The 14,678-nt window shown below is 43.9% G+C and overlaps 1 protein-coding gene across 1 annotated transcript; it reads right to left on the reverse strand.

The window, feature by feature from the left end:
• Window positions 1-582: 582 nt before the first annotated feature.
• On the reverse strand, window positions 583-12,665 carry MGST2 (microsomal glutathione S-transferase 2). Its single transcript, XM_005142367.3, has 5 exons — window positions 12,603-12,665; window positions 7,091-7,190; window positions 5,859-5,929; window positions 3,906-3,987; window positions 583-813 (listed from the first exon to the last, which is right to left on the reverse strand). Exons 1-5 carry the CDS (start codon window positions 12,658-12,660, stop codon window positions 681-683), a joined length of 444 nt encoding a protein of 147 aa, XP_005142424.2. The 5' UTR covers window positions 12,661-12,665; the 3' UTR covers window positions 583-680.
• Window positions 12,666-14,678: the final 2,013 nt, after the last annotated feature.

Consider the following 14,678-nt stretch of genomic DNA (forward strand, 5'->3'; position numbering starts at 1 on the left):
CTGTGGGTACAGTCTGTCTTCAGGAGGCTTTGTGTGAGGACTGGGATCTGCCTACAGGAGGGCCCCACTTCTACCAGAAGAGTGTTTGAGCATGTGTTGAACTGTAAACGTGCGTATAAAATCAAAAGGCCTTCACTAGTGTCAAGTGCAGCTTTGAATGTTTTCCTGAAGAAAGCAGTGTTTCCAGACATGTTTAAACAGCCTCCTGCAGTGGGACTGGATGTACTCGGAAATCTGGGACCTCGCAGCCACGTACCGCATCGCAGTGTTTTTACAGTTGTGCAGAATGGATGGCACTGCTGAGGGAAGTAAAGAGGAGTAAAGGAGCACTACAGAGGCATTGGCAAAGCTGGAGGACATTGGGTAAGATGGGCTGATGCTCACAGTGCCAGTTGTAACTAAATTAGTGAATGAATGGCTTTAGTTTGATGTAATTTGTTGAGGGGTTACTGTACTGTGTGGGAAACCAGGACATTTAATTGCAACTGCAGATGTGACACAATATTCTGTCTTACTGACTTTTTCAAGAGTGTAGGGGAAGGAGAAAGCACAGGAAAACATGCATATTCCATTGCAATGAGATGTTAGTAAAGAGCTTTGATGCTTTATTCACATGCAGCTTATCATTTTTGCTGTTCAGGGAAAGCATCCATGTTACTTATTTATTGAAACAAAAATCTTCAGAACCATTTATGGAGTTTCTTCATAATGCTGAAGTCCAGGTATTCATCCAGAAGGCTGTTACCAATCCCTGCTGCACCCAAGGTTACCAAGCAAATCAGAGTTACCAAACTCAAGTAAAACCCTGTTAACCTAGAAGTGGAAAGCAGAAAGATACTGTTAGAGTGGTACATGGTGTGTTTGCAGTGAAACTGCTTGTCCCCACCAGTTAAGAAGAGGTGTGCAGAATCAGACAGGATCACTGCTGCAACGCTATCCTGCAGTGTTTGTGTAATGAACCATTCCCACACGTGGCTGTTGCTAGGGAGGAAAGAGGTTCCCAGTCTCCTCTCTTTGGGAAAACTCTCCCCTGTGTTTCTAAATATTCAGCTAGAAGTTAAGAACTTGCTCCAGGATGAAGCCACCTCATCCCAGTACCATGAAGATCTGTAGGCAAAGCCACAAACAAGCTTGAGCACCTCACCACAACTGTAGGTGCAGGAATGCGGGAGAGAAGCCTAGAGGACAGAGAGGGAGGTGTCCATATCTCTTACATCCACATCTGTTGGTTGGGTACTTTCCACTGAGCTGAGAGGTCTGCTTCTGGGTTAGTACTTTGACTTGGAGATTGATTTTTGCACCAGCAAGGAAGAGCATTGATCCTAAGAAATCAGTGATTCAGGTACTTGCTAGGGATGGAGAGGATCAGGCTATTTTATTTGCACAAAATGGAAAACTGCCACGGAAGAGGCTGGAAGAGCCCTTCAGCTCTGCAACACTTTCTGAGCATGTGAGCAGGGAGCTTCCCCTCCATGCAAACTCTCTGGGGTCTGCTCTCAGTTGCCTTGGTGCAGACCCTGGTCTTATAGGTATATTTTAGGATTTGCTGCTGGGTTGGCCTCTGCCAGCAGAGCAAGCAACAAAAGGTGTCTTTGGAGAATTCCATCACGTCAGTATTGGAGAGAGGTCTGGGGAGCTTGTCAGCCTTTGTTTTATAGCTACCTATCCCCTCACCCACAGAGGTCAAAGAGATTAGGTGCTCAGGGAGCCTAAGAATCAATCTGGTGCCTAAAGACTTGATCTAAGCAGTCTTTCTGGGCATGCTGCATCTATATGTGGATTTGAAAATGGTGAAGTACGAGATTTTCTGTTTCAGGAAAGTATGAAAGAAGTCTTTAGCTGAGCCTTTAAGTATCTGTCTGAGCCAGCTGGAGGGAAGGGTAGAGGATACAGCTCACTTGCAGAAGTCACTCCAGCACAGAAACCAGGTAGAGCTGCATATTCCTGCTGTGTTCTTAAAACATCCAGACCTGGCAAATCTGAACTGCAGTTCATGTAGTCAAGAGCTCAAGGAAGCATCGTAAGCAGCTCTTTGAGCGTGTGGAGCTGGTTTGTCTTTATAATCAGCATGGATGTAGTCAGTGATTCTAGCTGAGAACTGGTGTGAAGACTGATTACCTCTGTGCGGGTAGGGCTGCTGCAGGCTTGTATGTTTGGGGCCAGGTTCTGCCTGCCTGACTTGTGCTGACCTGTAGCTGAAGTACCCACTGGAGGTTAGCAGCAGGCAGGCCTGCAGCAGCAGACCTTGTAAGCAAAGCCATTTCCTAGGGCTGCCAGGCTGAATCTTGGCACCCTCTGCTCAATGCAAAGATACTAGAGTCTCACCAGAATGCAGAGCTCTAACAGTGAAGCCAGCCACTGTTCTCAGACTTCCTTGAGAGGCTGAGAGTCTAAGAGTACTGAAGTAAAGCATGGGAAAGGTACCTAAAGAGGACTACAAAAAAGCTGGACTTTTTGGACGTTTTACAAGGGCAAGTACAGATACAACAAGAGTGAATGGCTTTAAATTGACAGAGGGGAGACTTAGATCAGATGTGAGGAAGAAGTTCTTCCCTGTGAGGGTGGTGAGGCTCTGGCACAGGTTGCCCAGAGAAGCTGTGGCTGCCCCATCCCTGGCAGTGTTCAAGGCCAGGTTGGACAGGGCTTGGAGCAACCTGGTCTAGAGGAAGGTGTCCCTGCCTGTGGCAGGGGGTTGGAACTGGATGAGCTTTAAGGTCCTTCCAACCCAAACCAAAACCATTCTATGATTCTGTGATGATTCTATGATTTCTTAAACAAAGGACTTGCTAGTTTGTTGATTAGAGTCCATTATGCTCTACTCGTTCATTTATTTACATGGGTTTGCTCCACAAACTTCCCTAACAGTTGCTAGTCTTGTGGCTGGTGTTCACTGCGTCGTTTGAATTAGTGCATCTCTTACTGGGAGATGCAAAATTATCTCCGTTTATTTGCTCTGGCAAACATAGTCTCTCCCTTCTCTTAAGCAACAGGTCCACCAAAGAGGGTTAAGGGTTGGTGGAGACTGTAGTGAAGGAGAATGGGAACACCTCTACACAAGCTGTAGAAAATAGCCCAGTATTGCAGTCTTTTGTTGCTGCAGGATCATTCACTACAAAATAGTCTGATGTTTTGTATCTTCTTCTAGTAATATACATCACAATTCCTTTAATTCCATGATGAGCATGTATTGTGTTATTTTCTTTTTATGACTGATATGTATCCTGGGAGAGGAGCCTTAGGTCAGGACACAGAAGATGGTGCTGTGGCTTCAGTGAAACAGGAAACACAGTGTGTTTGAGTGTTTCTAGTGGAGGGGCGTTTTGCCAGTGTGCATGTTTGTTGAAGCAGAATTCATGTTTACAAGATGCTGTGCACTTGTGAACATGAATTCATTAACATGTTTATCTGAAGCTGTGTTCTCTTATCTGCTTGGCAGAAGTTCATCAGCCTACAAGGTCGGATTCACTTGCTTCCTTTAGTGCATTTTGTGTGGCTAGAGTAAATCTTAATGTGACAAGCTGAGGAAAAAGGAAAATCTCAGCAGGTAGGCACGATGCAAGCCTTGCCTGAGCAGTTCCCATTCATTCTACAGCAGTCCTGAGCTGCAAAACTGTGCTTCTGTTTTCAGACCTCTCCGAATCTGGCTGTCATTCTTCTCAATACAAAGGAGGCACTCACAAGGTGAGCACCAGACCTTTTCCCTCTTGTGACCTGTAGCACATGCACAGCTTAACCTAGGCTTCTTCTGTAACAGGCAGCCCTCCTCCTGCTTCAGACCTCTCACTGACACTTTACACGTGTTGCATTCAGTTACAGTCACTTTCCATTGCCAGCCCTTGGCTCTCAGCCCAGCTTCAGACAACAGCCTGCAGCTTTTAACCTGCATTCAGTTGGTAACTCCTTACCTTCCTTGCACAGACTGCATGTAACCACGGAAGTATTTGTAGCGGGCAAACATGTACAGCACACCCAGAAAGGAAGCTAATTCTAATAAAGAAAAGATTAGTAGGGGGGAAAAAACAAGTTAGAAAGCTAAAAATGAGGATTGTGAACACTAAAGTAACCGTTAGGATTAACCACTTTAATGATGTTTTCTGTTTATATAACTCCAGAGATTTTCATAGCTACCCATACCCTGGGAAGTTCTTTTGGGAAAGAATTATTATGTATGTAACCTTAAACATTCACTGCAGGAGGCTCTTGATACAGGTTTAAAGATAGAGGTGGTCATAGGACTGTCCAGCTAAATTTCAAAGCATTCCTGGAAAAGCAGCTCTTAAGACCTGACAGGAATCTGTAGGTCCCCCCCAGTTTGTCAGTTATCCCAGAGACAGAATAGTGGGTTGGAGCTCTGTGGCTTGACCCAGCACTGCCATTTCTTATTGTTATGGCAGTTCGTGCTAAAGGGGAGTGTTTGTTTTGGAAAGAGAATCTTATTTATGTTGTTAATAACCTGCTTTGCATTTATATAGCAGCTTTTATCCAAGAACAGGAGAGAAGGCTGTAGTGAAGTTAGCTTTCTGACCTCCCTGAGGGAAGGGTATAAAGTCACCTCCATTTGATAGATGGAGCAGGGTGTGTAGGTCAGTTGTATTATCCAGGACTGAGCAGTGCTAGTTAATTCTGTGTTCTTTCAAACGCTGTGAGCAAGTATTACAGAGGACAGCTTTTACTGTGCTCTGGATTAACTCATATAAACATGCCTATGGGAGATACTCAGCTGAAAAAATGACTTAGAGGGGAGGTTAAAGCAATCCCTTTTTTTTACACATGACAGCACTGTCTGTGTTGCTTGGGTAGCAACTGTGATCTTCTTTGATTCGAGTGTCTGAGCACATGTATTAGTTCACATGCAATTTGTTGACTTAAGTGGTGCTACTTTGAGTTTACATTGGATTTGCAAAAGAGATGGGACTGTACCTATAAGAAACCCTCAAAACAAGATTACATAGAGAATTGAGAGGAAAGCTAGTTGTTCAGGATGGAGTGGGCATTAGCTAGTTATCCTTTCTCCAGCCCACAGGCTTCATGCTTCTAAAAACATCAGATAGGGAAGGTTTAAGAGAGCAGAATGTAAAAGTTAGGCTCTGTCAAAAGTTTTGGGTCTATCAGAGTCCACCCCATCACTGTTAGGAGACAGCATGGACCGACCTTCAAAAGGCCAACAGAGTGAGAGGTATGAAAGCTCTGTGGTGTCTCAGCTCAGAACACTTGGTAAAAAAAAGCCTTCCTGACAGGTGCCTGGGTTTCAGGAGTCCCTGCTGCATACCTAAAGTACAGTGTGTAGGGCTGGAGATGCTGCTGTTATGACTGTTCTTCAGTGCTATGTCCCAGAACAAACAAATGAGTCATAGCCCTGTGGTGCTGTCACTCATCTGGGATGTAAAAACCCAAAGCTTTCCTGGCTTGAGCTCTGTCTCTGCCAGCCGGGGTCCAGCCACAGGGACAAGTGCTCTGACCCGAGTCTTTTCAGGCTGCCTCCTCCCAGGGAACGATAGCTATGCTTGATGTCCTGATAGAACTGCCCCATAATGTGCAAATAGGTGTTCAGGGAAGCATCTGGGAGCTGCTTGTCTGAATGATTCACCCTGTAAATCCACTGACTGTATGACAGATGTGCCACATACTGGCTGCTTGGTTTCCACAGAGAAGTAAAAGCTGGTGGCCTATGTGAAATGCCATGGCTAAGTGGGGATTTCAGTGTCACAGAGCACTATTCCAGGAAGGCTGTGCTAAGACAGTGCAATTAAAAGGAGGGGAAAAGATGTGTACAGCAATTTGCCTCCTTATAAAACTAAAGTGTTTAAGAAAGTTATGTAAAACTTCTCAGTTCCAAGACAAAAATGAGAAGTGTTTACCTTGATTAAAAAACCACCCCGCAGTCCAGAGGGCAGTCAGGAATATTGGGTAAAACTCCACACAGTTTTGTCTGCAGAATACATTTGAAAGAACATTATTAGTCTGGAATGGAAAAGAACTATGGGTGGGATTTTCAAAGAGAATCAGCTTTGGCCTCATTTTACTGCCACTAAAGTGAATGCTATTGAATCCAGTGGGAGCACAGTCAAGCCAGAATTAGGCACTCTTAAAAATTTTCTTCTTTTTAATCTCAAATACAGATTGTTTAAGATATTTTCATGGTACTAAAACTTGGACAAGTGTCTAGGGGCTGGATCCCAGCTACATGGAAATAAATGGGACAAATAATCCTGAGCCAAGTGCCTTTGCAGCAGAGGCAGGCAGGAATTGCAGCACATGAATGTGATGTTAATCACTTCTCTCCATACTCAGTATGCAAGTTTATGGGTCAGCATTCCTGGGCCTGAAAGAGGAAGCACAGAGCTGTGCGTAGGCAGCTTGGATTGCCCTGCTGAGGCCAGCTGCCTTTATGAAGTGCTATCAGGCACAGACAGCTCACAATAGGTCTTCATATGGCCAGGACCATAACAACTTTCTTTGTGGACATTGTCAGTTTTCCCACCAATGTTTTCTTGTTGTTCTGAATTAATTTCTTTAGGTAACCTTCTATATCTTACATGTTCTGTTATCTAACATGTTGTCTGATTGCTATGTCTCATTATTGTTAACCACTACAGATACAGCAGAGAGAGTTGTTTGAAATAAACACAAATACTTTTGCATAGGATCATTAGCCCAATCACAGACTGAAGCCCTTTAGGAAAAGAGTCTTCTTAGACAGGCTGTTCCCCTGTTACTTACTGTGAAGGCAGAGGTTTTCTGTGCTCTTGTCTTCCAGAGTTTGATGTCAGCCACAGTCCAAGAACTGACAGCACAGCTTGCTAGATCCAGAACATTTGCATTCCTTCAGTTACAACCCATTAGCTCTCAGCCCCTGCTTAGGTTTGGGTAATCTAACTGCCTAGTTTGATCAGAACTTGAGCAGTGACTGTTTTAAACGAGTTAAACTTACCCCTGAACGGTTTGAAAAGTAACCTGCTCATAATTTTTCTTTATTTCCTTTTTGAGCAAAGGATGCAAAGAAAAGGAAACTTTTCAAGACAATGTTTTTGCTTCTCCTCTGGGCTGAATTGTTTTTTATTGCCACCAACTTGATGATCTCAGGACTTACTGTGCACGAAATGTTCTGTCAAATTCTGGAGCTCCAGTGACAGCTGGGGGGATGACCTTGTGCTTCATTCTTGATTTCCCCACCAACCAAGCAAAATGACCTGCAAGCAAGAATAAGGGCTCATGAATTACACAGTTCTTCAATTCAGATGCACCCCTAACATATCAGTAATTTTTAAGAGATCATTGTTCTTCAGCTCTTTCCATTCTGTTTGACAGAGACCAATAGAAGATAAACTAGTTTTTCCCTACAGAAGTTTACATCTTATCTTTAAGAGTGACACTCACAAGGAAGGGGGGAAATTGCTCTTTCAGGAATACATTAATTCTCTTTTTGCATTTGCTGCACTTGCAGTGACTTCAATATCCTTCTGCCTCACCTGAATCCTGGAGCTGCTCAGCCTAGGAGCAGTCCAGTCACACTGCAGTGGCACTGTGCTGCCTTAGCAGTACTTCAGTAGCCAAACTGCACTGACAGAGGTCACTTCCCTACTTGCTTGAAGAACATTTTGATTCAGTGATGCTAAGAGCTGTGATGCTTTGAAGTAAGGGGCAGTGTTGCATCTTTGGAAACAAAAATCAGGTAGCTGCTTTTTTACAGTTATTTACCCATATCTTATAGCACATGCATTTTCATCTCAACCTCCCAAACCAATCAGACACTATCTCTGCTCTTCTGATCTGTATTTCTAAGATCACTTCTGATGTATACATGTGTACCTCATTTTGCTGATGTCCTTAGTGCAAAAGTCTCCCCTTCAAAGTTGAGCAAAGGCTTGCAAGAACAAAAGGCAACAGGCAGCAATTTTCAGTATGCAGCAGAGCTATTAGGCATCACCCTGTCTGATTTTAAAACTCCCTGGGTACCTGGAGTTATTTTTCCAGCCATGTCATAGCCACCCTCTATGAGAAGCTTGCTGTCTGTCTTGTACCTAAACTTTACCTGGATCCAGAAACCAGGCACCCACCTAAGCGCACTAAAAAGACTTGTCTAAAGGGGAAGCCTAGAGCACATCTTCTGTCCTCCCTTCTGGGAGCAGTGGCATTAAAATACAGCTGGAGAGCTTAGTGGTGCTGCCCTGTGCACTTCATATGTCTGAGCCTTGTGGCAAAGCCTTTTCCCAAAAAAGCATTATCCCTCCTGTCTTGTAATTACAGGCTGTGTTCAAGTGGCCTCTTAGCTTTGCTCTCCAGAGACTAAACAGAGCATCTCAGGATCTCTCTGTGAGGCAGGTTTACAGGACCTTTCACTATATTAGCATCAAGCAAGACCTCCTCTGCTTCCACCCTCGCATCTCATGTTATGCTTGGTGATTCATCTGTTATTTGACACCTTACAGCCCTACAGAAAGGGAGAATGGTAGCAGGGAAGGTTTAGGGAACGTGCTTCAGGGAGACTGAAACACATGGATGCACAAGAATTACCTCTGAGAAATCTTTTCCAGGAAAGCTTAACTGAAAAGTTGCTTTTTAACTTCTGTCACCCTCAAAATAATTTATTTTTCATGACAAATACTACTATGTGCTGGCAAATCACAGAACCATAGAATAGTTAGGGTTGGAAAGGACCTTAAGATCATCCAGTTCCAACCCCCCTGCCATGGGCAGGGACACCTCACACTAAACCATATCACCCAAGGCTTCATCCTGGTCTTGAACACTGCCAGGGATGGAGCATTCACAACCTCCCTGGCAACCCATTCCAGCACCTCACCACCCTAACAGTCAAGAACTTCCTCCTTACACCCAATCTAAAGTTCCCCTGTTTGAGTTTCAACCCGTTACCCCTTGTCCTATCACTACAGTCCTGAATGAAGAGTACCTCCCCAGCATCCCTGTAGGCCCCCTTCAGATACTGGAAGGCTGCTATGAGGTCTCCACGCAGCCTTCTCTTCTCCAGGCTGAACAGCCCCAACTTTCTAAGCCTGTCTTCATATGGGAGGTGCTCCAGTCACCTGATCATCCTCGTGGCCTCCTCTGGACTTGTTCCAACAGTTCCATGTCCTTTTTATGTTGAGGTCACCAGAACTGCACACAATACTCCAGATGAGGTCTCATGAGAGCAGAGTAGAGGGGCAGGATCACCTCCTTTGAACTGCTGGTCACACTCTTTTTGATGCAGTCCAGAATACAGTTGGGCTGTGAGCGCACACTGAAGCCAGCTCATGTTCATTTTCTCATTGACCAACACTCCCAAGTCCTTCTCCACAGGGCTGCTCTGAATCTCTTCTCTGCCCAACCTGTAGCTGTGTCTGGGATTGCTCCAACACAGGTGTAGGACCTTGCACTTATCATGGTTAAACTTCATGAGGCTGGCATCAGCCCACCTCACAAATGTGTCAAGGTCCCTCTGGATGGCATTCCTTACCTCCAGTGTATTAGCAGAACCACACAGCTTGGTGTCATTGGCAAACTTGATGAGGGTACAATCCTCCCTGGCTTATCAGTCAAAGTGGTAGGTGAGCAGTAGTGTTTTGTGCAATGGTGCTTTTAGCCAGCAATGAGTTCCTTGTTTTCTGGCCACATTGAGCCAGTCAGTGCTTAGAACCAGCCTGGGACCAGGTTTTTTCTACTCAGGAACTAAGGCAGGCCAACGCCGGTCATTGCATCCAAATCAGTTGAATAAGAAGATTAAGGCACTGTAGGAGCCAAATTGCCTTTGGTCAGTACAATTAACCAAAGCAAATTGTCAAAGCCATGGTATAACCCTGGTCTCAGCTGTACCTGATTTCTCCTTGTACTGCTTGGTGAACTGCTTTGGTTTGAGAGGCATAGACATAGGCATGGGAGACTGGCTGACCATAGGCAGAAACAGGTTGTGCTACTACCATAGCACAGCTGACCATCATGAAATCTACTACTTTAGTGGCTTCCACTGTGATTGATGGGAACTTTGCTTCAATTAGGGCCAAGTGGGATTTATATGCCATTGAAAACCAAGCTGTGGCATGGGAGAACTAAAGTCATGTCTGTCACCTTGAAAGAAAAGGTGAGCCTGGTGTGCCCCACAAGACATGTGCCAACCAGGGGCTCAGAATGAGCTCTGGAGAGGAATAATTACCATATTTTTGCTAACTGCATAGGACTTGCCTTCTAGCTCCTTTATGGTGAATGGGAAGTAGTGATCTAACTCCAAACTTGAGTTCTGTGATTATGGTTTAGCAAGGGCTAAAGTACAGAATACAGCAATGGGAGAGCTCTTCGGTCCCACCCACCAGAAGGCCTGTTGTGGGGACTCCAGAACGCATTGCAGCAGGAGTAAGCAAAGGTTTTCATAGTCTTTTCTTCCTCATGTACCGAGTTGTTAAATTCTAGCAGGCTAAATTACACGATTGAGGTAGTTACAAAGTGTGCTTGACTTGCCTTTGTTTGCCTTTTTTTGCTTTCATCTTCAGGTGGCATTTATGGTTACTGACTTAATACCTTTAGTCTGAAAATATGGGACGAAGCAGGCTTCCATGGACCATTGCTCTCAGACATTTTATATGTGTTAAAAAGCCTGTAGAGAAGCTGCAGTCTGTATCACAGTACATGATGGTGCATGTTAATCTGCACAGCCTGGCCTAACAACCTTTAAAGAAAATCAAATGTCTTTTTAATAATGTCTTGCTAGGTCCTGGAATTACTAAAAGGGATTTAAAAAGGTGCTAGTTCAGAGAGATACTTCAAATAGAGGAGTAGTGGGACTCCTGTCCTCCCTGTTTCAATAACTAGGATTCATTCTGTCCTTTCATTGGATTCCCTTGTTTTCCCATCACTCTACAAAACACTAATCTCTCAAGCAAATCCTAGCTGCTTAAAACTGGATTCATGTCTGGAAACCACTTCTTGCATTGTGTCTGCTCTTTCTACCCTAGAGCATTTCTTGCACAGATTGATCTCTGACTGACCTGATTCCTTGAGTAACTCAGGATTCTGAGACCCTAAACCTTGTACCTCTGACGACTGCTAAGTGAAACCTGGCTTACAGCACTGCTTCAGGGAGGCCATACTGCCCATTAGCACCTCCCTAACTCCGGACCAGAGGTTCAGCCCTAAAAATAGAAGAGCAAAGAGAGCACCCAGTGCTGTGCATGTGCAGTGTATTTTGCTCACAGCAAGCAATCACAAGCTGAGTTAACCCCCTTGTATGAACTGGTTATAACATATGATTATGGTGCCAGTTTCACAATGTCCATTTGAGCTCTGATAAATTGTGTTGGTTTGCCCATGCCAGAAAGCATGCTGAGAGTAAGGCAAGCTGTGATGAATTAAATCAAAGCAGCACATCAGATTCATACACAGGTTTCTCTTTGGGCTTGACATCAGACTGCCAGTGTAAATTCAAACCCAGGTTATCTTGTCTTTAATGTCCTTTTAACTAAGATCAACTACTATGGGTTAACCACCACAAGGAAGAACACAGGTGTTTTCCCCCTCCCTTCACAGTTTCCGTATCCTACAATCCCTTGCATTCTCAAACTGCAGCCCTCTTCTGGATAATGTTTGCTTTTGATCCTCCAAAGTTTTACATTAAAAATCGAGGCAGCAAGTTGAACTTTCACAGAAGTTGGTGATAAATATTGCCACCAGACAGAAATGTTCTGTGAAGGCCACAAGGGAAGGTTGTAGCTGATCTGATGACGGGAAAAGTGAATGTAAGTTTTAGGGGCTTTTTATTTGCCTTCTGTTGTGTTGGGCTTCTTTTAATCTGGAAAAGGTCCCATTCTCAAGATTATTTTCTGCCAGGTACAAATGTTATTTCTTAATCTCATACTAGTATAGCACAAATGTCTTCCAAATGTGCCTTGTTTCCTGGTGTAAACACAACTGTATGAATCGACATATTTCAAAGACAATAATGACAAGCATTAAAAATGCTACTGCAGTTTTAGACTGATACACAGCAAAAGAGCATCTGAGACTTGACCACTTCTTCCCCTAGCCCTTGATTCTCAGAGGCATATCAGCAGGGCATAAAAGAAATCCATTTAGATCTTAAAGAAATGTAATGATGAGGACATAATATGGAATATCTCCTTTTATTGCTGCCTGGTGTAAAGGTTTGCTGCTTTCTTTCATTTCAGATACTTAGTATATATCTCTGTTTCAGGAAACAGCTTTTACAGCGCTCTCAATCCAGCACTGGGGTATTTGATTTCATAAACTTACCCTCGCTTTAGAGGTTTTGAGTTGTATGGGTGCCTAAATAAGAACCGAAACCCAGACATGATGTGGCTTTGGGGTTACTTCACATCTAGTTACACGCTCTCACAACAGCATGATTCCAGAAAGTCAGCAAACAGAACAGAACTGAAAACAAATCAGTTTCTCCCACAGGGAAAAGTAATCCATCACAGTGAGCCAGCTCCCTCTCACACTGCAGAGGGTAAACAGTGCTCTGGTGAGAAAAGCTTAGGAGTTCTTGGGAATTAAAGTCCCGGAGCAGCCAGTTTACCGTGAAATAATTCCCAGTGCTTCAGAACCGGTAGAAGCCTCCCGCAGCCCCAGCCATGCAACCCCACACATCTTACATTGCTGAAGGGCGGAAAGAAGAGAGACGGCAGCAAGGGAAACTAAATCACCAGCCATGTTCCCACCAGCTTCCGTGTGCGAGCAGGATGTGTGTATAGGAGAGAGAGCTGGAGCGAGCAATAAGGAAAAACAACAGGTGGGAGAATTACAGTGCTTTTCAGCACTGCAACAAAGGTCTGCCCAGGAAATAACACAGCCTAACTTTCTGAATCGAGAGAGCAGGATTACAGCCATTTTCATTGCATTCAGATGCAGTTAGCCAGCCCTGCCTGCTTCTTGCCTGTGTGAAAGCGCCCAGAGAACAAAACCAGCCTTCCCTGTCTCTGTGGATTCAGCTGATCTTTTATGTCTTAGGTTTCAGTTGTGATCTCTTTGGGGGTGAGGACTTTGTGTTCTGTGTTTTTACAGGGTCTAGTGCGGTGAGGTCTGTCCCCATCACTAGTAGTGCCACTTGAGAGCAGCAGGTGCTGGAGGCATGAGGGGGGAGAGGAGCTTTGTATCATACCTACATTTGATTTAGGGTTTTGCCCGACACACAGAGCTTAGGCTCTGGCAGGCTCAGACGTGACAGCCAGTTTACAGCCACTCAGCATGCAGAAAGGAATTGCTCGGGATAGTTCAAAGGGTGAAACAACTGACAAAGGAAGAAACATCTGCCCTCACTTTGCTGCCTGGGCTACACTTCCTATAGCTTATTCCTGGTCCTAAAAGAAGGGAGAGATTCTCTCAAGGAACAATTTTCATCAGCTAACCTTAGCTAACAGGAAGCTTAGTGTTGTTAGCCTTTATGATCCCATAAGACCATTGGAACAAAACCAATGTAATGTTTGTTGCTACTCCAGGTTTATCCACTGTGTCCTACCTGATATCAAAGTGGGATATTGCATTGACTTCATTCAAGTTTGCTGATTTTAAAAGCTAATATGAAAAGGACTTTCAATCAGTTATCACCTTGCCAAATTTTAAAAGGTTATTCCTTAGGTATTCTTTCAGGATATTGTTCTTTCTAAAGATTAGAAGAGTACTGTAATACTACTGTACTGTAATACTACTGTAATAACAGTAGTTGGATGTTTGTGCTTTGTCACTCTCTAATTGGTGATTTATGTGCTTTAATTGCAGTTCCTGTTGTGGTATGGGTTGGCTTTCTGACCACATGGTCTTTCTGTGTTTTTAGGGGCAGGCTCAGAGATGTTCAAAGCACTGTCACCCTGCTGGTACAGGGAAGTGAAGGAAAACTCTGACAGAGCCAGTTGCTTGAACAGTTAAACCCACAAGAGCTAAACATTTTAAGGCCAGCTGACATGGAAGTTATGGGGTTTTCTGACTTTATTCAAAGGATGCGAATTTCAAAATGGCAATGGACATGCAAAATCCAGCAAAGACTGATTTAGAAGTAAGCAGGAATACACTTTAGGGCAAGGGGTTAAATCCACAGAAATACCCTAAGTAACATGTCCATTATGGCTGAGCTACAGGCTGCTTAATACTCTGTGTACTTTCCACTGGTAGTAGTTGCCTATAGATTTCTAATGCTTTTAGTCATATGTAGTCCACAGCCAATGTTATGTTTACTCCCTGTGTAACCCAGAATAGAAAGTCAGATCATGTACAAAACAAGGTTGGGTTTATTTACGATTGTGGAAATACAGTAGTACCTCAGATGTCCAGAGTTTTACGATGTGCATAAGCCCCAATATATAAATAGATGCCAGGATCAACCACAAGATTTCCTTCAGGACATTCTGACAGCTTGTCTGTGGCTGGTTTCTCAGCTTGCTCTTCATGAATGTAATTTGATTTTGCATTTCCTTCACTTGCATGTATTTCATATGTGCTTTGCTTATCACTGCTTCTGTTGAAGCATGTGTTCTGCAGCTGTCCAAAGCTGTCTCCAGAGCAAGAACAGAGGCTCTGAGCAGTGAAATTTAATGTGAACTCAGAGATACTGGTGGTATCTTAAGACTTATGTCTTTCCCATTTAGAAACAATGGTATTTTTTTGCTGCACCATACTTTGTATGTGTGCTCTACAGGGAAAACAAGTTTCTCTAATCATAATTTGGAGCAGTGGAA

The sequence above is a fragment of the Melopsittacus undulatus genome, chromosome 7, assembly GCF_012275295.1.
Source record: "Melopsittacus undulatus isolate bMelUnd1 chromosome 7, bMelUnd1.mat.Z, whole genome shotgun sequence".
Taxonomy (NCBI): Eukaryota; Metazoa; Chordata; class Aves; order Psittaciformes; family Psittaculidae; genus Melopsittacus; species Melopsittacus undulatus.